The sequence below is a fragment of the Euleptes europaea genome, chromosome 3 (genome assembly GCF_029931775.1).
Source record: "Euleptes europaea isolate rEulEur1 chromosome 3, rEulEur1.hap1, whole genome shotgun sequence".
In the NCBI taxonomy this organism is placed as follows: Eukaryota; Metazoa; Chordata; class Lepidosauria; order Squamata; family Sphaerodactylidae; genus Euleptes; species Euleptes europaea.
Genome location: NC_079314.1, coordinates 89,196,036 through 89,220,683, shown reverse-complemented (window position 1 = coordinate 89,220,683; position 24,648 = coordinate 89,196,036). Strand labels below are relative to the sequence as shown.

The 24,648-nt window shown below is 44.6% G+C and overlaps 1 protein-coding gene across 1 annotated transcript in view; it reads left to right on the top strand.

The window, feature by feature from the left end:
* The window catches only part of EP300 (E1A binding protein p300), an 87,130-nt gene that overhangs the window by 12,300 nt on the left and 50,182 nt on the right, over positions 1–24,648 (top strand). Inside the window, exon 2 of the mRNA XM_056847598.1 lies at positions 4,110–4,768. Coding sequence (XP_056703576.1) covers positions 4,110–4,768 — 659 coding nt within the window. The remainder of the gene's footprint in view (positions 1–4,109; positions 4,769–24,648) is intronic.

The window sequence follows — 24,648 nt, the reverse complement described above, 5'->3', positions numbered from 1 at the left end:
TCAAGGTATGGTTATGTTTTACTTTAGGAATACTAAGGTTTCAAGGACTTACGTGCATGTTTTGTGTGGCAAGAGTGAATGTTATGTTGGTTAACTGCTTTATGAGTATTTAAGATGAATTGTGCAAATTTGCAATTGAAGTATGCAGAATATACAAGTAATTTCTTACACATAGTGGCCTAAACATCTTGGGCACAGCTGTGTGAAACTGCTTATGACTGGAGCTTTAGTTGTAGTGACTGCTTCCAAGTAGCAGCACACAGGATCGCAGGAATGTGTTTTCAGCCGCCTCACTTCTGCTAGAAAGCAGTAAGTGGGAATAGACCAAATCTAATACTGCTACTTTAACACTGCTACATCAGGCTGCTTCTTTGTGTTAAAAAAGCAACACTTTGTGTAAAAAAAAAAAAAAAAAAAGTAACACATATTTTAACTAGCCCTTTGATATCGATATGTTGACATGTCTGTGAAATAATTATTAATTTTGGAAGATTATGTCAAAATGGGCAATTTAATAAAGGTTTTGGGCTCTTGGGTCAAACTGTATAGAAAGTATTGGTCTGTAGATTGTGGTCTTTGTAGCATCAGGCATATAAATATCCTTTTGCCTGTGGTTAGTAAGAATTGCCTAGATAACCATGGAGCAACTATTGTAAATTAGGTGGCTTGCTTGAGTGTTAGGACACAAATGACAAACACAAGTGTGTGAGGACAAATGGTCTAGTAACTTCCAACGTTCCTGTAATATATTACTAAATTGTGTGGGCTTTATACTGAATTAGAGTGTGTGTGTGTGTGTGTTAAGTGCCGTCAAGTCGCTTCCGACTCATGGCGGAATTACTACTAGTATTTTAATGAGGGATCCTAAAATTGTGGCAGGGCTTAGCTGCCAACTGGTCTTTTCTACTAGCTAGTGGTAAAGTCAGATTTTATGTTTATCTGACTTATTTTTGTGATTTAATAAAAGCCATGTTCACCTATGTCAGGGGTCCTCAAACTACGGCCCGCGGGCCGGATCCGGCCCCCGGAGGGCTTTTGTCCGGCCCAGGGACTGAGAAAGCCAGTCCCCCCTTGCCCCCCTCCCTAGAGCTTTTCTGGGTTTCCTGGCCGCTTGCGCCCAGCCGGAAGCCTTCCTCCCACCCCAGTCGCCCCCTTCCCTGCTCCCTCTCCAGCCCAAAACCCCCTTTTCTGGGTGCACGAGGCATCTTGTCGCCTTGCGCGCCGCCCAGTCGCCCCCTTTGACCTCTCCCTCCCACCCTCCCTAGCCCAAAACTCCTTTCCTGGGTGCACGAGGCGTCTTGCCGCCTCGTGCGCCGCCCAGTCGCCCCCTTCGCCTTCTCCCTCCCAGGCCCAAACCCCCCTTTCCTGGGCCCAGTCGCCCCCTTCTCTTCCGCAGCATGCCCCACCGGGAGACTTCTCCCATTGCCTAGCTTTGTGGCCTGGCTGGACCTGGCCTCCTCGAGCTCGATGCAGCCCAACGTGGCCCTGGCGTTCCTGTTTTGGCCGCAGTTGGGCAGCGTTCTCACGGCTTGTGGCTCTCTCTCCTCCCGGGGGTATCCTTATAGGGGCCCCTTGGGGGGGGGGGCTGGGCATATCTCCAGGGAGAACAAGAAAAAGACTTGTGGCCATTTATGCACAGGAGGTTTTGCCTTGGATTTGCCGCTCTCCAGATGCACATTTTCCCCATCCGAATCCTCAGAACTCAAAAGTAAGCTCCCCCCACCCCCTGCCAGAGTTTGGAGAATTCGGATGGGGAAAATTTGCATCTGGAGAGCGGCAAATCCAAGGCAAAACCTGCCATGCATAAATGGCCTTGGTTTTTACATGCCGGCTTTCTCTACCACTAAAGGGAGACTCAAATTGCCTTACAATCCCCTTCCCATACCCTCCCACAACAGACGCCCTGTGAGGCAGGTGGGGCTGAGAGAGCACTAACAGAGCTGTGACTAGCCCAAGGTCAGCCAGCTGGCTTCGTGTGTAGGGGTCGGGAAACCAACCAGGTTCACCAGATTAGCCTCCGCTTCTCATGTGGAGGAGTGGGGAATCAAACCCGGTTCTCTAGATCAGAGTCCCCGCTCCAAACTGCCACTCTTAACCACTACATTTGTAAGGCGCAGGCACTTGCCGCGGACTCCAGCCTCTTTATTCCCCATTAACTCGCCTCTGTGCGTGCGGGCGTGCGGAGAGCGCAAGGGAGGCCGGGGAAGGCGAGGCCATGTCTGCCGAGGAAAGGCCAAGCCCCAGCTGCAGAGCGAAGGGGGAAGGTCCGGGCTCGGGAGGAGGATGCTTTTCAGGAGAGCCCCCTCGCGCCGCCTCCTCCCCCCCCCCGCGCACGCGGGGAATTTGTTCATATTTTTTTTAAACTATAGTCCGGCCCCCAACAGTGTTTGAGGGACAATGGACTGGCCCCCTGTTTAAAAAGTTTGAGGACCCCTGACCTATGTTATGCTACTGTCTATGTTGAGCTACTGTATGAAAAGTGGTTATTTTCTCAATAACCATTGCTCATTTTAAGTTAATACAACCCACTCACTAAGGGGGTAGGCGAGAGGCACACTTGATGCTGGCAGCAACTCTGGGAGAGCTAGAGCTACTCCCTTCTCATGAAATCCCACCAGCCCCTTTGGATCACCTACAGGTAAAGGACTCTCCCATCCGCCCCCACCATTTCAATGCTAATGCTGTTCCAGGACTCCCCTCCCTTTGAATAAAAATTCCAATGGGATAATTGGGTTAGTCTGTTTCAGTAGTACTGTCCTGAGGCATTTTAAAGAGCCAGCCTTTCCCTGCCTCAGTTCCCATATAGAATCATAGAGTTGGGAGGGGCCATATAGACCATCTAGTCAAACCCCTACTCAATGCAGGATCAGCCTAAAGCATCCCTGACGTGTTTGTCCAGCTGCTGCTTGAGGGCTTCCAGTAAGGGGGAGCTCATCATCTCCCTAGGCTGCTGATTCCACTGCTGCACTACTCTTAAAGGTAAAGGTCCCCTGTGCAAGCACCAGGTCATTCCTGACCCATGGGGTGACGTTACATCCCGACGTTTACTAGGCAGACTTTTGTTTTTATGGGGTGGTTTGCCAGTGCCTTCCCCAGTCATCTTCCCTTTACCCCCAACAAGCTGGGTACTCATTTTACCGACCTCGGAAGGATGGAAGGCTGAGTCAGCCTTGAGCCAGCTACCTGAAACCAACTTTCGTTGGGATCGAACTCAGGTCGTGAACAGAGCTTGGACTGCAGTACTGCAGCTTACCACTCTACGCCACGGGGCTCTTACTGTACATAAATTTCCCCCTAATATCCAGCCAATAGCTTTCCACCTGTAATTTGTACCCCATTATTGCAAGTCCTATCCTCTGCTGTCAACACGATCAGCTCCCTGCCCTTTTCTAAGTGACAGCCTTTCAAATCCTTAAAGAGAGCAATCATGTCACCCCCCCAACCACCTCTTTTCCATATGCTTACTGCCCAGACTTTGCAAGAGGTGACTGGAGCTTGGCTCACCCATGCCTAGTTAGTCGCCTCAGTTGTTTCCAATACAGTCTATCTGTCCTCCCATCACCCTTTAGCACATCTCCAATCTGACTGGAGAAGTGGTGGAGTTGACAGATTCCAGAGAGAGGTCAGAGAAAGGGGGAAGAAGAATGTGAAAGGTGACAAAGGAAAAAGAAGACACTATCTTGGGCTGAAGTAAATTGTGAACTGAACCTGACTGAAGATACTTCTGTGAATAATAGCATTCTTAAACCTTGTATTAGTACCTGAAGAGTTGGTGGAGCATAGTGTTTAAAAGGCTGAACTGTAAGATTCCTGGCATGTGTTGACTGAGCAGTAAGATGACTTTAGGCAAGCCATTCTTATTCAAACTCCATCTTCTGTCTGGGCAGAATACCAACCTACCTTAACAGGGAAATTTTAAGATCTATTGAGAGCCCATGCAGTGTTTTCAACTTCTGCTGTATACATGTGTGTTTAAAAATTAATTGTATGTTCGCTGCAAAGCAAGCTGGATAAGTAATATATTGTATCATTTAATGGATCACTTTGTTCATCTGATACACTGGCTCTGAATTTTCTAAATTGCTTTCCTTTTCTTTTTCCCTTCTTAGATTTTGGATCCCTCTTTGATTTGGAACATGACTTGCCAGATGAGCTGATCAGCTCCACAGAACTGGGACTTACCAATGGAGGTGACATTAATCAGCTACAGACTAGCCTTAATATGGCACAAGATGCTGCTTCTAAACACAAACAGCTGTCTGAACTGTTACGGGCTGGTAGCTCACCAAATCTTAACATGGGAGTTGGTGGGCCAGGCCAGAGCATGGCCAGTCAACCCCAACAGAACAATCCTGGAATGGGAATCTTAAACAGTATGGTCAAAAGCCCCATGGCACAGGCTGCTTTGACATCTCCAAATTTGGGGATGGGTGCAAGTGGACCAAACCAAGGTCCATCAGCTCAGTCTACTGCAGGAATGATGCCAGCAGTAAATAGTCCAGTAAATCAGCCTGGAATGGGGATGAATGCAGGAATAAATGCTGGGATGAATCCTGGTATGCTGGCTGCAGGTAATGGACAAGGAATGATGCAAGGGCAAGTAATGAACGGTTCAATTGGAGCAGGAAGGGGGCGATCCAATATGCCATATCCGAACCCAGGAATGAGTAATGCTGGTAACTTGCTGGCTGAGACGCTGCAGCAGGGTGCTCCACAAATGGGAGGACAGACAGGCTTGAGAGGCCCACAACCTGGAGCAATGAGCAAGGTAAGAGAACAGTTTCTTGTGAGCACATTAAATTTCTAAGCTGTATGATAGTGAAACAACAATGTTCTGAAATGTTTTCCTTTTAGACATTTTCAAGAGAACTGCCTTTGCATGTTAGATTTGACTCCAGTATAGGGATGTGCATATCAGTAAACCCGAACCAAAAATAAACCTGAAATTATCTGTTTTGGGTTTATTTTCAGCTGAATACTAAAACCTGGGAATCTGCCCAAAGCCGAATAGGCGATTCCCAAAAAGCCGAATAGACATTTGTTTTTTTCGGGTTTCAGCTATTCGCCTTTTCTCAGATACACGGCTCTGTGCCTTCTCCCATTTTTCTGTCGTTGACTAGTTTTGTTAGGACCCCATAGTTTGGGCCCTTTTGAGGTAGGGGTTGTGTAATCGGAGCCAACTTGTTCGAACCAACTTTCTAGGTACATCACCCAACAAAAGACTAGTCTGCATAGCAGAAAGGTCATTTAAAAGACAGGGCTCACCCAGCCCCTCTGGAGGGATATATCCAACTAAAAGTACCAGCTTTAACAGCTGCTGACCAGGCTTCGGAAGAAGACACCCTCATCTGTGCGGATGAGCAATCTCCTTCAGAAGAGCTGCCTTGGTTAAGGCTTCGGCTGGCTCCGATATCACTACCCCCTCATGAAAACCTGCTCTCAAACTGAAGGTCAACCTGAGTAATGACTTCGTTTACCTGCACTGTGACCATCTCTTGAAATCAGATTTTTGATGACTATATTAAAGGACTGTACATAGATGCCATTTGCCACTAAAAGAAATATTTTCTGTGTCTTATTTTTCTTGCATTTTAACTATTTTCCTCAGTTTGGAAGCTAATTTGCATGGACATCATGCACAGCTACCCAGATACAGAGTCCCCAGACTCTGAGGTGCCAGCCTGCCAATTGGCTCTTTCCGCCAGTCCTCGGCAACACTGACCTTCTGAACCTGTAAACCGGTTGACAGCTCGGCTCTCACGAATGCCTGGAGGATGGGGGCGACCCTTTTGCAAGCCCATAAAATTGGACCCCCTGTCCCAAACTTCATCAAACTGATGTCCATCCAAGTCGAGTCCCTTGCAGCTAATCTAGTATGGTAACAGCAGTATAGCTAAATAGTATAATAGTTACACTCAGTGGCTCTGTCACTGTGGCAGATGCAGCTTGCAAATTAAGATGGTGTGTTTAGAGAGGGAATTGGCAGGTTTTGTGGCTGCCATGCTTGCTAGATCAGGGGAAAGCGCATTTCATTGGAGGCATTGCAAAATCTAAATGGATAATTCATATATATAGACTGGACTGTAATCTTTAAAGGAGTTGCCTAACTCTAACAAGTAGAGTAGAACCAAAGGGCTAGAAGTAATTCAATTTACTGTTTTTACACTAAACACGAGAAACATTACAGTTGATAAGAATAAGGGAAAATATTGTGAAGTACGGAAAGCACCACCCATCATAACAATAACCAGGGAAACAGGAGTATGCGACAAAAGAGGAACATGCTTGCTTAGTTACAGTAGACAACTGAGCACTGGCAATATTTGGCTACTTCACAGTTCCTTCCCCTGTCAAAGTTTGAGCTTGTGTTTGCTGATCAAGAGAGCTGTAAAAACCCTCCTTGGGCAAGTGTTCAGCTAGAGCTATGATGGGAAAGGCCCAGGCTCTGGTCGATGCCAGACAGGCTACCTGATAAGATAGCCAACAGATGGCTGCCTGATTATCGTAGTTGGCTCACAGGGAAAGAGACAGTCCTTCAAATATATGGATTGTAGGTTGTAAAGGGCTTTAAGGTCATAACCAGCACCTTGAATTGAACCCAGAAACAAACTGGCAGTCAATTAAGTTGTTTCAAAATTGACAACCTATATTCCCAGCAGCTAGTCCTTGACAGTGGTTGGGCTGCCACATTATGGAGCAGTTGTAGATTCTGGGTTATCTTCAAGGGCAGCCTCACATAGAGCATGTTGCAGTAATCCAACCATGAGGTTACAGAAGCATGGATCAGCGTGGCCAGATCAGGTGAGTCTAGGTGCCAAGGAAGTTGGTGAATCAGATACAGCTGGATAGAAGGCTGTCCTGGCCACCATGCCAACCTGCTTCTTAAACAGCAAGGCACAGTCCGTGAGCACCCCGAAGTTCTTAACCTACTCTGTAAAAGCCAGCGTTATTCCATGTTGGACAAGTGGATTCAGTCCCTCTAGAACAGTGATGGCGAACCTTTTAGAGACCGAGTGCCCAAACTGCAACCCAAAACCCACTTATTTATCGCCAAGTGCCAATACAGCAATTTAACCTGAATACTGGACATTATTGCTAGGGTTGCCAGGTCTCCAGCCACCACCTGGAGGTTGGCAGCCCTAGTAGGGGAAGGGGGAGGGATGGAGAAAGGAAGGAACTGGGAGAGGAAAGAGAATGAAGGAACTGGGGATGGAAGGAAGAAAGAAAGGGGGAGGGACAGAGAAAGAAAGAAAGAAAGAAAGAAAGAAAGAAAGAAAGAAAGAGAGAAAGAGAGAAAGAGAGAAAGAGAGAAAGAGAGAAAGAGAGAAAGAAAGAGAGAAAGAAAGAAAGAAAGAAAGAAAGAAAGAAAGAAAGAAAGAAAGAAAGAAAGAAAGAAAGAAAGAAAGAAAGAGGAAGGAAGGTAGGAAGGAAGGAACTGGAAAAGGAAAGAGAAGGAAGGAATTGGGGAAGAAAGGATGTAAGGAAGGAAGGAAGTGTCCTGGGTCGGGCCTCAAGCCCCACCCAGGACTTGCTCCAGGATGCACACCCAAAGTTCTCCCCCCCCTTACCGGCAGCTCTGGGGAGGCGGAAAGGCGACGGCGCGGGACAGCGGAGATGTTGGGCCCCGGCGCGGCGGCATTGGGCACCTGCTGTCGGGGGCAGGGGAGGAGGGGGCGGCGAGAGCGAGGGCGAGCACGCCAACACTTGCGACCCCGCCAGCCTGCGGGCGACCTTAGGGGGCGGGGAGGGAGAAGGCAAAGGCCACGCAGCCACGCCCAAGCCGGAGGACTCGAGGGTGGCTCCGGCTACCCCACAAGCTTAACGCAGGAGTCAGGGACGAGTGCGAACGGGGGAGAGGGGGAGGACGGCGGGAGATGGCAGGCCTTTCTCCGGCGGACGCGCGGCTGTTGAGGGGCCGCCTGGCCCTCCACAAGCGCCCGGAGGAGGAGGCGGGCGAAAACTGCCGGGGGAGAGGCGCCTGAGGAGGAGGACGATGGCGGCGGCAGCCTAGAGCTGGACTGCTGGGAGCCGCCTGAGGGGGACAAGGAGGAGGAAGGCGGTGTGGACGAGCTGCTTCTGGAGCCTAGAGGAGGAGGCCACGCCTCGTTGCTGCTGGCCTCCCCGCCGCCTATCAGCTGTTGCGGGGCAAGAGGGGGGGAAGAGGAAGAAGCCAGCTGCCTGCGTGCGAGGCAGGAAGCTGACCCGCTGACGCACGCACGGTGGGGGGGGGAGCTCAGCTGAGAGAGGGAGGAGCACAGATGACCCAGGAGGCCTTTTGGAGCTCACCCACGCGTGCCGGCAAAGAGGGCTAAGCGTGCCGGAAGTGGCACGCGTGCCATAGGTTCGCCAACACGGCTCTAGAATATCCCACCTTCCCAAACAGCATTACCTTTGTCTTGTCAGGATTCAGCTTGTTCTGCATTAGCTGCCTTACCACAGCCTCAAAGCACCGGTTCAGAACCAAGACATCCACACCTGGAGACTTGGATAATTAGATATAAAGCTGGGTGTCATCTGCATATTGGTGACACCCAACCTAAAGCTCCAGACAATCTCACACACACATATTTATTTATTTATTTTAAAGGGCATTGGTGAGAATAGAACCCTATGGCAACCCACAAGATAAATTCCATCCAGTTGATTCAGCTTCTCCAGTGGAGACTCCTTGTATTTGGTCAGACAGAAAAGAGTGAACCCACTAGAGGGATTAATGCCAACCTACGTTAACTTCTGAAGTATTGCAGCAAGTGCAATGTATGTTTCTTGGAATCCAATTCAATAATTCTTGGGGCAGGCTGATAGCTACCATGTGCTTTTGAAGAAAGAAGGGTCATGTGTTCCTTGTGTATTAATAATGAATTCAGTCTTGGGTCTGTCATATAGCTCATGGTCAAAGATGTTCTCCGAAGCTCAACAAAGGTGTCACCAGTGATGGGTTTTCCAGAAAAATTAGAATCTAGAATCTTTCCAGAAAATTATCTGCTTCCCTAAAGAGTATGATTCGATTTAGCATGTTTATTTTGATAGACTTTTAAAACTTGTTCAATAAATATTTCATGTACCCTCAATAGCAAAAAATACTTGAACTGAAATATTTGAGTAGGAAACAAAAAGAAAATCACATGGGAGTTTAAATGATACATTCAAATGGATTCAAAGCTTTATATGGAGATTACTTTTACTGGATTAGTTCATGGAAACATTTAAAGAAGGTATAGCATGTTCTTCCTTTAATATAGATTAAATTTAAGAAAAAATCTGAAGAAACTGAAAATTCAGTGTCAGCACCCCAAGAGCCGTGTGTGACAATGATATTCGGGGGCTCAGGAGTTGCATTATGGCTCAGGAGCTGCATGTGGCTCTTCTGAGACCCATTCCTCAATGTGGCAAGGCCCTTGCCCAAGTGGGGCTTGTGGTTGGCAGGTTTTTCTCACCTTGAAACAGCCAGCGCTAAAGGAACAGGTAAACTGCAGGCCTCATATTAGCAAAGGAAGTAAATGGGTTTACATCTGTTGATGGTAATAGTAGAAGTGGCTCTCTGAGAGCTGTGGACTGAGTGCCACTGTTGAATGATATGCTGTGGACTTGAGTGTTTATTCGTGTATTTAACAGAATAACTTCCACGGAGGTCACTGGGACACCTCAGCATTCTTGTCACGCCCCATAGCTTTATTTATTCATGCTGTATCAGACTGGTGATTACAGTGTGAGAAGAGGCATATAAATAAGAATTTTTGCTTTGGTTTGACTTCATAACAAATCTGGTGAATTCATAACATTATATTTCAGATTATTTTATTTATTTATTTTGGTCTTATATCCCGCTCTCTGTCCCAGCTGCACAGTAATACAACAAATAGCAAAATATAAAATGAATTCAATTCCAGTTTAAAACCAACAATTCTGAAGCCAAAATCGAATTGGCGTCCATTTATCTGCACACAGGTCTGCAGCCACCCTGGGGGAAAGCAATCAGGGTTCCCTGTTAAGAAGCTCAGATGGAATGTAAAGAAGGGGGAGGGAGGCCAGCTGCAATGGAAACCGTTGCGGCCCTCAACCATAGGCCTGGCGGAACATCTTGTGGCTCTGTGGAACTGTGCTAGATCTCGCAGGGCCCTGGTCTCATTAGAGAGAGAAATATTATTTATTTGTCATTCCCCCTGCTCTTGGTTCATAAATCAATAAAACATATATGTATTTTCACACACAATTCTTAGGGATAGTCACCTGAAAAACATTAATTACAATTTTGGCACTGTCAGGCTGTCCTAATATTATACTGGCCAATAGCATCCATTCGTTGTTGATTTCATGATATGAAAATGAAAGGATGGGAAAATCCTCTGCCCCACATCTTTAGGCATCATTATCCCCATCATTGAGGAGGTCAAAAACTTTTCCAAAGAAATGCCATTGGAATTCAAGGCTATGCAACATTTGACTTTTAGGTCTTATGAGAGTGGTAACGCTAAGAGGATCATTTTATCCTGAAAACTATACTAACTCACTAAGGAGAATCGAGTTAGCATTTGTAATTTAAAAAATAAATGAGAGCCGTTGCAAAGAATAGTATTAACGGCTGGTGCCACATGGAGGTTTTTCCCTGCATGGGAAGCAGGAAACCTTTATGTTAAAGCAGAATGTCCATATGATGTCATACTCATTCTGTACACAATTGTGGCAAGCTGGAGAAAAAATTTTTTTAATCAGCTGTGCCATTCCTTCGTCCCCTTGCAGCCCTTGAAAGGGCTGTCTCCCCTTTCCTGCCGCTGCGTGGCTCAGTAGGGAAAAGGAGGAGTGGGGAGGGGGAGTTGGCAGCAGCAAGTGGTGCAAGAACAGGGGTTTGTGGGTGCTGTTTCCACACCATTTTCTACTGCATGATGGATGCATGTTTCAAGGAGGAATAGTCAGCATATAGCTACACACATAAGAGGGAAAATATGAACTGGGGTGTTAGGCCACGAACTGCAAGTAGTGCCACTGCTGAAGTGCAGCAATTGTTGACTTCAAACGTAATGGATGATAAGTCTCCTTAATCAAGTTGCATCAGTAATGGGCGAGAACATTAGTGGGAACAGCAAAAGGCAGGATATATTTTAAAACTGAACTTTTTGGGAGATATTTGTGATAACATTTAAATATAGTTGTGGAGAAAAGAATTATGCCTGAGCAGCATCACCATGGGGCTGTAAGACAACAGGCATGCAAAGAACCAGAGTGTGTGTAAGTGCTGTTGTACACCTACCCTGCAAACTCTGGCAAATGACTCACCACCAATTGATCCAATCATCGATAAATCAGTGGCATGTTCACACCTGGCAATTACTGTATTTTTCCGTGTATAAGACGTCCCCATGTATAAGATGACCCCTATTTTTTTAACCCAAAATTAAGAAATCAGGAGTTGTCGTATACATGGGGGCGTGTACAAGATACGGGTGGGGAAGAGAGCAGGACCTTCTGTGTATAAGACGACCCCCATTTTTTTCTAAATATTTTTAGGAAAAAAGATTGTCCTATACACGGAAAAATACGGTACAAGGTGATTCAAATCTATGGGAGTTCAGGAATCCCTACTTATTTCTGTTTTTTTCTGCAGTCTCATATGTTAAAATTGTATTTATGATTTTAATGTTTTAGTTGCCCTGTGAATCAATTTGCTAGTTGAAGAGCTAGACATAATGCTTAAAATAATCATGCTGTAAATCCAATTGTTAAAACATTGGTTAGTTGTCAGTAAATATGGTTCTTCAGTCTTGAGTTTTGCAAGTGCTTTCTCACAAGTCTCTTTTGCAGTGTGTAGACTGCCATTAACCCACACAGTTTGAATTGTGCTCACTTTTAGGGTTGGAACACTAGTCAAATATTCTGTGGAGTCAAATATGTCTTTAAGCAAGCAGCAGTATCTGAGAGCAATGTTGAAATCTCACACATATGTAGTTCCCTTCATTTAAGTCTACATTTTTTTTTTACGACTACAACTCTGTTCTGTCTTCTCCCAGCTAAGTCACAGGATCCAGCTCATTGGCCATGCATAGTAATAAAAAGCATCTCTGAATCTTTGAATCTACAAAGGCAGGGTCAACCCCGGTAAGTCAGTCAGTCAGTCAGAGAGAGATACTAATTTCTGAACAGCACAACATGGGTTCGTGGAAATTAACCTACAGCTTCCTGGGATGTTATTTTTTTTAAAAGTGTTTCTCGTCCATTGCTAGGGGAAGGCAGGACTAAACTAATAACTTCCTGTCTCCTGGCGAGGAACACCTCCCCTTCCAGTTCTTCTCCTGCCTTCGCTGTGATGAGAGTGTTGCAGCCATAGCTGCTGCCTAGGTCTAGTGAAATTAGGTTAGAATAGATTCTTTTCCTTACCTTGCCGTATCCAATTGTTTACCCTCCCTCTTGTTTGGGTACGTTTGTTTTTTAAATTTAAGCTCCCGGCTCTGCCGCCCATCAGCTGAGCTGCGGGAGAAACAGCTAAGCTGCGGGAAAGACGTAGCAAACAAAATGGCTGCTGGAGAAGCTGCATCGGAGGACATCGAGCTCCTTTCTGATGCAGATCAAGAATTGGCCTTAAAATCGGCTCCAGCCGTTAGCTGCCCTGGCGGACTATTGGAGAGGGAGACCGGAAAGTCGTCACCGCCATCTACTTCGGCTGAAAAATCGCTGAAGAAAAACAAGTCTAATGGCGGAAAAAAGGCAGCAGCTTCAAGCGCCAGCTTAAGCAGAGTTCCGCTTTGACCTCTAAGGTCCCCGCCGGATCCTCTGCTGCGCCTTTGGATGTGGAGCCCAGGATACCTACAAGAGAGTAAAGTAACCCACCCTTCTGAGGAAGGGGGATCCCCCAAGAACCCCACGTTTGAACAGGTACATAATATGATAGAGGGCTCCATGGAAAGACATTTTCAGAGGCTCTAATCTCTTATCCTACCCTTCCAGCAGGGTTACCCTCCTCAAAGACTCCCTCAACCACTTCCTCAAGGGTTTTCATATAGTTGGACATCTTCCCCTGGGTCCTCAGTCATATCTGAACCCATGCAGGAGGAGCCTGGCTACAGCCAAAGCGCCCCCTCTAGGCAGTGGCCCACTAAGGCAGCTATAAAAGCAGTGCCAATTATCCAAGAGCAGAGAAATGAAACCTACCCTGTGGATAGGGATTCTGGGGCTGACGATAAGGAGGATGGAGAGTTCTCTGTTCTAATGATTTCCAGCCTCTTTTGGCCAAGGCACATTTTGCTTTAGACCTATCTGATGAAGCTGAAACTCCTGAGGAATCTAAGCCTACATCCAGACATAAAGGCTCCAAGGAATATTTCCCACAATGTGAGACCTAGACTATTAAGGTCCCCTTACCAGAATGCTTTGAGAAAGTTATTAGAGGTGAATGGGACAAACCTCTACATAATAAACAGTTCTCTGGCAATGCCAAGAAACTATATGATATGGCCTCATATGCAATGGATATGTTGGAATTGCCTGTGGTAGATGCTCCTATCTCTGCCCTTCAATCTTCTGACTTCCAGGCAGAGGATGGAGTGGGCTTTATTAAAGATCAGCTCGATAGGAAAATGGAATTTCTTTCCAGAAAGGTGCATGAGGCAGCTGCACTGTCTATTCAGGCCAATACCACATTAGCACTGATGGCTAGGGCTTCAAATGCCTGGATAAAGAAGCTCACTCAGCTTCTACTCACCGCAGATAAAAAAAATAGCCGAGGGCCTGTCTCAAGTGCTAAAGGCGTCCTCCTTTATGGCAGATGCCTCCCTGGACACAGTGATCTTTGCTGCTAGAGCAATCGCCTCCAATACGGCCATTTGCAGGGCCCTATAGGTAAGGCCATGGTCGGCTGAGTACAGGTCCAAGACCATGTTAATGGGTCACCCATACAAGGGTGGAAAGTTATTTGGAGAGAGACTAGATAAGATTCTCTCTGAAATTAGGGTTAAAAATACAGCAACCCTTAAATCCCATAAAAAGGAACCCCGTCCTGGCCAATACTCTCAGCCCTTTCCATCCTACCATACCTTATCCAGGTTCAGACAGGATCAGAGACGCCCACACTGGGCTCCTCAGAGAGGGTCCTTTCGACATTTCAACAGATTCAACCGCCCCTCACAACCACAGTCCTTTAGGGCGGACAAACCTGACAAATTCTTCAAAGGAAATAAGCAGTGACGCCAGGGATCCAATGGTGGGGGAAGGTTACAACTTTTCCTTCCACAGTGGCGCCACTCCCAGATGGATGCCTGGGTACTACAAATAATTCAGCACGGATATCTAATAGAATTTCATCAGAAGCCTCCAAATCGCTTTGTCGCATCGCCATGCTACCACAGTGCTGTAAAACATCAGAGAACGATGGAAGCCATTTCTCACCTGATCCGTATCGGGGCCATAGAGGAAGTACCTATTTAGGAACATCTCCAGGGAGTTTACTCCATATTTTTTACAGTCCCCAAAAAGAATGGGGACTGGAGGGCTATCCTGGATCTCAAATTTTGCAATCGATTCATCCAGGCCAAACATTTTTGCATGGAGACACTGGGAACCGTCATAGAGGCACTGCGTCATGACATCCATAGATCTCACAGAGGCTTATATGCATATCCCCATCCATCAGTCCCACCGGCGCTTTCTGAGATTCAGCTATATGAACCTTCATTTTCAGTTCAGGGCACTACCATTCGGGTTGACACCTGCCCCCCCAAGTTTTTTCCAAGTGATGGTGGCTATTGTGGCAATGTTAAGGAAGGAAGGAATCCAAGTATATCCCTACCTAGACGACCTACTCATATGTGCCCCCTCATACAACCTGGCACTTCAGCAAACCACTCGAGTCATCACAGCCCTCGAAACGCACGGCTTTCTTATAAACAAAGCCAAAAGCTTGCTAAGCCCGTTGCAGAGAATCCTATATCTGGGAGCGGTCATAGATTCCACCACCAATTCAGTATTCCTCCCAACAGACAAGGCCCGCAAAATTGTGGCGAAGTCCACGGTAAAGTCATCACGACATCGACTGATGGCTCTGACAAGGCTCCTAGGCCTCATGGTATCATGTCTAGGCCTGATTCCTTGGTCTCGCTTCCACTCCCGACCACTTCAAGCAGCGCTGCGTCCATTCCAGCTGTTCATCACACACAAGATAGACAAGACCCTCTCCCTCAGGTGGCCAGGGCAAGTCTCTTATGGTGGACCAAAGTCGACATTCTTAACAGTCGGACAACCGTATCTACACGAACAGCCAGTCCAGGTGTTTACAGACGCCAGCCTCGAGGGATGGGGAGCCACAGTGGCAGACTCCTTTGCTCAGGGTGTATGGAGCCAGTCAGAAACATCTCTCCACATCAGTCTCCTCAAACTCAGAGCAGTATGCCTAGTTCTCATCTAATTCCACGACCTTGTCAGAAACAAGCATGTGATAATCAAGACAGACAATGTGGCGATCAAGGCCCACATCAACAAGCAGGGTGGGTCTCGTTCCTCTCACCTGCACCAGGAGTCATCGGCCATCATGATCTGGGCAGAAAAACACCTTTTGTCTCTGAGGGCAGAACATGTACGGGGCATCCACAACACTCAGGCAGATTGGTTAAGGAGTCAGACCTTCCAGGAAGGGGAATGGATGCTGAATACTCAAGTCTTTCAAGCCATCGCCAGCTGGTTTGGAACGCCCATGGTGGATCTGTTCGCCTAAGTCCAGAATCGTCAGGTGGAAAGGTTCTTCTCCTGGTTCTACCACCCGGAAGCAGAGCAAGTGGATGCTCTTCTGACTCAGTGGCCTCCGGGTCTCCTATACTCCTTTCCACCACTGCCTATCCTTCCGAAAGTCATCAGGAAGATAAGGGCGGAGAGAGCGGAAGTCATCCTGATCGCTCCCAATTGGCCATGCTGGCCATGGTTTCCGGCACTCATGGAGCTCTCCACAAGGGCACCTTGGCAGATTCCGACATCCTCTGATCTCCTTCAACAGGGACCAGTGATTCATCCAGATCCTGGATGGTTTCAATTGACCGCTTGGAGGTTGAAAGGGCAAGGCTTTTAGCCCTTGGGCTTTCCGTGGAGGTGGTGGGGACCATCCTTAAAGCCAGACGTCCTTCTACTACAAGGATATATCAATACACCTGGAAAGCCTTTCCAGGTGGTGTCACTGGAAGACGATCAACCCTATCTCTCTTAAGCTACCTCAGTTACTGGACTTTTTACAGAACGGTGCACAGCAGGGCCTTAGAGCGGCAACCTTATGAAAGCAAGTGTCTGCTATTGCCTCAGTCTGTCCGGATATTGATAGTATTCCTTTGTCATCGCACCCTCAAGTTAAGGCTTTTATTAAAGGAGTAGCTCAATCTATCCCTCCAATGACTCACCGCTTCTCTACCTGGAGACTGAACACTGTACTTTCTGCTCTAACCAAAAGTCCCTTCCAACCTATGAGAGAAGTTTCCTTATGATTAGTAAGGATGAAGACCTTATTTTTAGTTGCCATAACCTCTGCCAGGAGGGATTCAGAATTGGGTGCCCTTTCTATTCGCAAAGATCTTTCACAAAGATAAAGTCATGCTATGTACTGATCCCTCAGTCACCTCCAAAGTGGGTTCCTGGTTTCATCAGTCTCAGGAATGTCACCTCCCTTCCTTTTGTCCTAATCCTTCTACTCCCAGAGAGCGGAGTTGGCACACCTTGGACCTGCGTAGAGCTATTCATATTTATATATCTAGAACTGAATCCATTAGGAGAACGGAATTTATGTTTATCTCCATTTCTGCACCCAACAAGGGACTTCGTATGTCCCGACAGTCTATCAGCACACCCATTAGACAATGTATCAGAGAAGTCTACCTAGCCAGTGGTCTCCAAGTTCCGAATGGGATCACAGCCCATTCACTGCGAAGCGCAGCCACGTCGGCCGCATTTTTCAAACAAGCCTCGACTGAAGAGATCTGTAAAGCGGCTACTTGGTCCAATGTGACTACCTTCATTAGACATTATCGAATCAATACTATGGCATCCGCCGAAGCTGCATTCGGCAGACGTATTTTACAGCACATGGTGGAAGATGATGAGGTCTGAGTTCCCACCCGTTATTTCATTGCTCTTGGAGATCCCAAAGATCAAGATGCCCTTCCTTCAGAGCGGGAAAGGTACATTGTTTAATCACCGAGAAGGTCCTTTTCACTCTGAAGTAGAAGGGCATCTTGCCCACCCGGAGATGGCAACATCATTTTACAAGGGTGGACTGAAGCACACCAAACTGGCCTACGGATTCAATCGGCCTAATAATATTGTAGCAATACATATAGAATGGTTCTAAGTTTATCGTTCAGTTTATTGTTGTTTGTACTCCTTGTTTGTGAGTGCCTTTCCCTGTATTTTGAGCTTGCTGTAGAATAACTGGAAGGGGAGGTGTTCCTCGCCAGGAGATAGGAAGTTGTTAGTTTAGTCCTGCCTACCCCTAACAGTGGGTGAGAAACACCCAAAGCTCAAGATGCCCTTCTACTTCAGAGTGGAAAGGACCTTCTCGGTGAGTAAACAATGTACCTTTCCCCATAAAATCAGGAATGGATCCAGAAGAACAAGGGAATGGGTTTAATATGGGCTCTGTAAGTAGAATGAGGTCAAGGACTTCCATCTGAGTAGACCTGCTTGGGTGTGGACTCAAAGACCAAAGCAGCCCTGGAAAAGCCCCCCGCACTGAACAAGTATACTAGTAGGTAATACCACCCATTTATTTATTTATTAGTCTTCTCTCTCATTTTGTACTTAATTTCTTTTCTTCACATAATACTGATACATCTTGTTGATAAAAACTGCAGACTGTAATTCTGTTCATGCTTGAGAACAAAACCTGCTGAGCTTAGTTTACTTTAGTGCTGGTCTACTCAGAAATCCATTTTTATTCAATGAAGCTTGCTTCCAGGAAAGAAGATTGCCGCACATTCTACTTTCGGGGACTATTTGTGATCATTCCTGATTTTATTTGCATCTTTGCAGTATTTTAGCACATTTTGATGGAGTCCATTCAAGTCAGTAGTCCCCAACCAGTGTTCAAAGGAGCATATAAAAGGGCTTATCCTTTCCCTGTATTACAACAAACTGATCAAGAAAAACAACAGAATTAGCCTAATATGGTGCCTGCAAGTAGAACAAGGATGGTGTCCTCCTTTTTTAGAGTAAGCTTGGTGAATAAAGGGGCTTACTTCTGAGCAGACCTGCATAGGAGTTGACTAGGAGGCTGAAGCAGCCCTTGAAGGACACTCATTGCAGTCCCAGTGACTGTTGTTCTGTTCTGAGAGCTGTCATTCTATTCCTTGGGGTCTAGAGTGAGGTCTTAAGCTATTTTATTCAGTGAGGCTTACTCCCAGGAAAGATTATTGCAGCTCATTCTACTTCCAGGCATGGTGTTTGACCTATTCCTTTGAGTTTTGTGATCTGTTCCTCATTTTATTTGCAATTTTTAAATACTTCAGTGTATTTCAGCTGAACCTATTTAAGTCAGTTGTTTTCAGCTGGTGCTGCCAAGTGCTGCTTACCAGCTGCAAGTTCAGGAGGAGCTTGAGAAATTTGCTGCTCCAGTGAACTAATCCTGCAATTGGTTCACCAGAATTTCTACCATGGACTATGGTAAATTGGCCTGGTGAACCCATTTGTGAAGGGCACAGCATTCCAACAAACAAAAGGGTACAAATACAGTAAGAAGCACTAGAAATTAAAAAACAGTAACTGATTAACATACATTAAACCCAAAACAACCAATAGTAAAACAACTGAGCAGACATACATATGGGAGCACAGAGAAATCTCATCATTTAAAAGCCCAGGAGAATAAATGGGACTTCATCCAGTGGCAGAAAGCCATCTGATCAAGCACCAGGAGAGAGCCTCTAAGGAAAGAGCATTCCAACATTCCTAAGTATATAGTGTGAGTGGACAGTAAGCTGTATCTCATGTAAGCTGTATCTTATACAGAGAAGCAAACCATAGAATTTCCCCATTTTGGGGGCCTGAGCCTCTTATGAATGAGGAGTGGAACACTTTCCCAAGCAGCACTTAAAAACCATTATACCCATAATTCTCAAACTGAGGGACTAGACCTGAAAGCAGACTGCAGCTCTCTTGCAGGTGGCTCACAAGTCCAGGAAGAAAAAAACGCTCTGGAAAAAATTAGTTTCTGGATGTTTCCCATTCTTAAGTCCTTACTTGGTCTCTCTCTTCACTTTTATACAAAATATTATAAAAGCCTAGAAAAACTTACTATAAAGGTATAAATTGTTGTGAATGGAGTTGTATGAATGACACAGCAACATGATGCTTGTGATAGTCCATTGCATATGGGAATCCAATTCCATGATCTTTGTAGAAAAATAATCTTGTGACATAAGATGCAGTTCATTCTCCCAATGTATTACTGTAGCTGTTGTAATTTGAAGGTGAACCGCCAAGCTTTTTCCCCCCAGACTGTTGCTCCATTTTCACATTCCAGTTCTGCAGGGTACAGATCTGCCCAATTTTGACACTAGTCTTATTTATAACCTCCTTAAAACTTGCATCTCCAACAATGAACAAATGAACCTCTTGATGGAAAACAAGTACATTGAGAAAGCTCCGTAATATAGTTGGGCAAACTTGAAATAAAGACCTTGAGCTCTATACAGTGACTCTATGTAAATTACTAAAAGATTTTTAGATAACCACGTTTAGTAACTGCTTCACTGTTCAGTAAATTCTTAATGCTATGGATGGGCTTGGTGAAGTGATAACAGTTTCCCAATGTCTGGTTTAAAGTCACTTAGCAGAAGTCTTAAATTACCAAGTTTAGTGATCTCGAGTCCATTTCCTTTGCTTGGAGAGAAGTTGGATGGCCACACTAAAACCACATTCTACCAAATATGATGTTGGAAATGCAACAAGCTTCTTAACCACTGTCCATAGTGCAAGATAGTAATCAGAAATTTCCTTCTGTAACCAAAACTCTTGGTATAATTTCTTAAACTTTGGCTTCACAGCTCAGTGTCATACGCACAAGTTCACAAGGTTGGAAGAGACCACAAGGGCCATCCAGTCCAACCCCCTGCCATGCAGGATACCACAATCAAAGCGCTCCCTACAGATGGCCATCCAGCCTCTGTTAAAAGATTCCAAAGACGGGGACTCCATCACCCTCCGAGGCAGCGCATGTTTTAGCTCAATTACCTCTTCCTGCACTAACTCAACTTCCACAGTATCTGAAAATGGAATTTCCTTTGAAAGAAGATCTTCAAATCGCTCAGACATATCCTCATGCGGCATATCAAATGGTCACAAAAACTTGCAGATATATCCCACTTTTCTCTTCTAGCTCAGACGGAATGGGAAATTGGTATAGCTCACAACAGCCTACATTGCATTTGAATAGTTAACTTTGAAATAAACATAGAGATGACAGGTTTGGCCTTAATATGACTGACCTCATTGCCTTGCAACTACACATTCATTTCATTGAACTTTGCAAATATTTCTGATAAATAAGCAATGTCATGCCTGATCTCGTTGAGTGCATCACTGAACAAAGCATTGGTGTTTTCAAAAACCCCACAGCGGTGTCAAAAAGGCCATGAAAATGTCTCACACGGTTTCATGTTGAAAGCAACGAACTTCACTATAAAGCACCAAATATTGTCAAAGGCTTTTACGGTCAGAGTTCATTGGTTCTTGTGGGTTATCCGGGCTGTGTAACCGTGGTCTTGGTATTTTCTTTCCTGACATTTCGCCAGCAGCTGTGGCAGGCATCTTCAGAGGAGTAACGCTGAAGGACAGTGTCTCTCAGTGTCAAGTGTGTAGGAAGAGTAATATATAGTCAGAAAGGGGTTGGGTTGAGCTGAATCATTGTCCTGCAAAAAGTATCAAAGGTAATGTGCTAATAATTGTCCTGTAAGTATCAAGATAATGTGCTAATGAGGGTGTGGTATACCCACAAGAACCAATAAAGCATCAAATGTTCAAAATCTTTTTTATTCTCAACACAAAGCTCCCAGAATAGCCGATCATTGAGAGCATGGGCTTTAAAATTTTATTCACCACAGTAATGACACTGTGCAATGACTTCTGCAGGTGATCACGGAGGGGTTTTTTAACCAGATGCTGGCAATGACATCTAAAGACGTGTGGCACTGCTTGGTTAATCATAAGTGAACAACGTGGTTGAAAGGGCCCACCTCCAGTGCTCCCCTGCCTCCCCTTGCCTCTTAGCACCTCTCTAGATAATGTCCTCCTGGGGGTAGTACCACACGCTTTGGGAACCACTGATATAGATTAGTTTCGTTTCCTTTTGAACAATGTGGATGTGACTTTTTTAAACCAATCTGCAGGGTTCACAGTCTTCCACTATAACCGTTTAGAATGATGAATATTATGAAAAGGCTTAATTAGCCTTGAACTTATGAATAGTTGCCAACTGTTTGGATATATGCTGTGATTTATTTGGCATCTGCTTCAAATTTAAACTTTTCCTGATGATCACATTTTCAGTTATTTTCTAAACAGGCATTTCTATTCATTAATATAAACCATCATGTACCACTAATTGTCACAGAAGTCAGTTCACATGGTTAATCTTTTGAAAGGTACTCTGGAATTGGTGCAATAATTATTTTAGAAACCTATTAAAGATTTTTTCAACATGCATATTAAAGTGAGTAGTAATTGCATGAAGGCATGTTGAAAATTATGGGTAAGGGTAATTTTGGTGTACATGAACTAGAGTATATTTTCATCGTGAATTACATTCACAACGTGGTATTGGAGCAGTGAACAACTTGTGTGGCTGAAACAACATTAGTATGAAGTCAATCAGGTAGATTATTCTCATGAGTTAAATTATGGAGTATCATGCAGTTAACATTTACTTTGCCAGTTCTTGCATTTTTGCATGCTCCTTTGGGCATAAGGGACAAACAAAACATGATGTATGGGATGTATACACATGACTTTTCATATCTACATATGACTTTTCACCCTCTACCTTTTTAGAAATCTGAATCTTTTAACCAAAAAAAGTATTTATGGATTCAGTGTGCTTTATTCTAAAATTTAATAACATCTCAAAGTTTTAGCTTTGTATTGTAAACCTACTTAATTTTAATTAATAACATTTTGTAACTTGCTTACAAGAAGACCATCTCTTGACTGACTAGTTGTAGTTTCTCTTACAAGAGACCTGTGTCTTAACTGGCACAGCTTGGGATGGGAAAGTACAGGTTGAATATCCCTTATCCGAAATGCTTAGGAACAGAAGTGTTTCGGATTTTTTCGGGTTTTGGAATATTTATACATGAGATATCTTGGGGATGGGACCCAAGTCTAAACACGACATTCATTTATGTTTTATGTACACCTTATACACATAGCCTCAATGTAATTTTATACAATGTTTTAAATAATTTTGTGCATGTGGGGTATAGTGGGGAACCTGTTGTTGTCGCAACCAGCCTGCACACATGCCATTTTATTACCTTTTGTGGGCGTTCAAAGAGTTTTGGATTTTGGATCATTTTGGATATCTGAAAAAACCTGCTGGAGGCTGAGTTTCACAAAGAATAGACGAAAAACTGTTAATTGCATTCTTGCTAAAGGAACTTCTAGTGCCATCTGCTTAGTTAACACCTACGAAAACTTCCAAACCTGGAGTATTTAAAGGATCAGTCTGTGACCACGCATGCATGCATGGCTAAATAAATGAAATAAAATATGGAAACAACCACTGCTCACTTGCATTATTTAGCTGAGGAATGTGAATCATCATCAGTTACCTAAATAGTTATGTATTTCCTTTATAGCAGAGGTCCATTCACATGGTTCTGTCTAGAGCAGAGGTTCCCAAACTTTTTGAGTCATGGAGCATTTTCAGGAGAGAAATTCGTCCACGGAGCACAAGTTTGAAAACCTTTGGTCTAGAGGATCAGTTAATAAATATTAATTATTTTTCATGGGAGTGAAATATCTTTATCTCTAACAGTATCCCAGCTTTGCAGTGCCATATAGTAAAGTCAGTGCATCTTGGTAATCTGTTTAGTACTTCTAATTTTTTAAAAATGCCTTGTAGGTGCTAGTGAAGCCTCCGACACAGGGTGAATTTTGTTGGTACAGATGGTTCATAAACATTCGAACTTCTAAGGGAACAAGGTTGTTAAAATTTTCAGAATATCTGTGGAAGAAGGGAATGCTGCCAGCTTTACTGGGATTAAAATCTAGGTTCAGGAACAACATTATACAGTCAGGTGAGGACGTGAATGAGATCCTAAGAGTTGAGGAACTTCCAAGGATAGGGAGTTCTGCAAGGTAGCTGAACAATGCAGGATGTGTAGTAGACTGAGAATCAGGAACCAATGGGAAGTGTAGCTTGAGGACAAAAACAGTGAATTTAGCAAATTCTACATATGACTTGAACAGACCAGCCAGTTCTCTAACAGCAGGCTTCTAGTTGAGTTTTATTGCTCACATTGTTGCTATATAGTGTGCCCTTGATATATGTATAGTAGAAAAGAGCAAGAGTCCAGAAGCACCTTAAAGTCTAACAAAATTTCTGATAGGGTAGAAGTGAGCTTTTGTGAGTCACAGCTCCCTTCTTCAGCTATAGCTGGCTGTCTCTGAAGAAGTGAGCCGTGACTCATGAAAGCTCATAGTCTGCCAGAAATTGTATTAGTCTTTAATGTGCTAATGGACTCTTGCTCTTTTCTGCTGCTACAGACAGACTAACATGGCTACCATCTTGATATATGGGGTGAGCACATATTGTCTCAAAAACTAATTGTAGAAGAACAAGTGGACCGGGTCTTGTATTTGGACCAGGTGAACTACATGTAACAATGATAGTGCCAAGGTACATTTAGCAAATGAAGGCAGTGATGTGGGACAGAAAATTTTTCTGATGGTGCATTTTTGCCCTGGAAAGACTTCTGCCCCACATAGGTCTGTAGTTACCTTGGCTGTTGAGTTGCCAATCATTCACATTAGATATGCTAAATGAGGGCTTTGAAGCATGGACAAAACTCAGTGATTAGGTCCAGCCATGTAAGTTGTAAATTTGCCTGCTTTTGCTAATATTAAAATAATTTATTTAAATTTTAGTTGGAAATTTTGCAATTCACATTTTTCTGCATGAGGGTTGTGTCATAGCTTTTGGGTTTTTTTGAAATTGTGCAGAGTTATTATACATGTGTGTCTATGAGGGTAGGCATGTTTGACATCAAAACAGAGGTCCAGTGGCACCTTACAGACCAACAACATTTATTCCAGTGTGAGCTTTCATGAGCTCTGAGTTATGAAAGCTCATACTGGAATAAATGTATCTCTGGTTAAACATTTTGTTCTAGGTTATATTTCTGTAAAATGCATGCTCATTCTTGTTGCCATAGAATTAGATGTATTTTACCTACAGTGGTAATTGAGGCCTCATTTTGAAGTTTAAATAAAGTGTAGAATGTGGTTTGCCAAAATTAGCAGAGAGCCATATTTTCTTGAAGCTTCTCTTGGAGGCCACTTGATTTCAAGTGGGACTTAGTGTGGTGCAGATGCTGCAGTCAGCAAGCAACATTAATGGACGGGTAGAAGGAAGTGAATGATTCTGTGCTGTATGGTGACGTTTGGATTCTAATCATCATTAATAGCCAAATA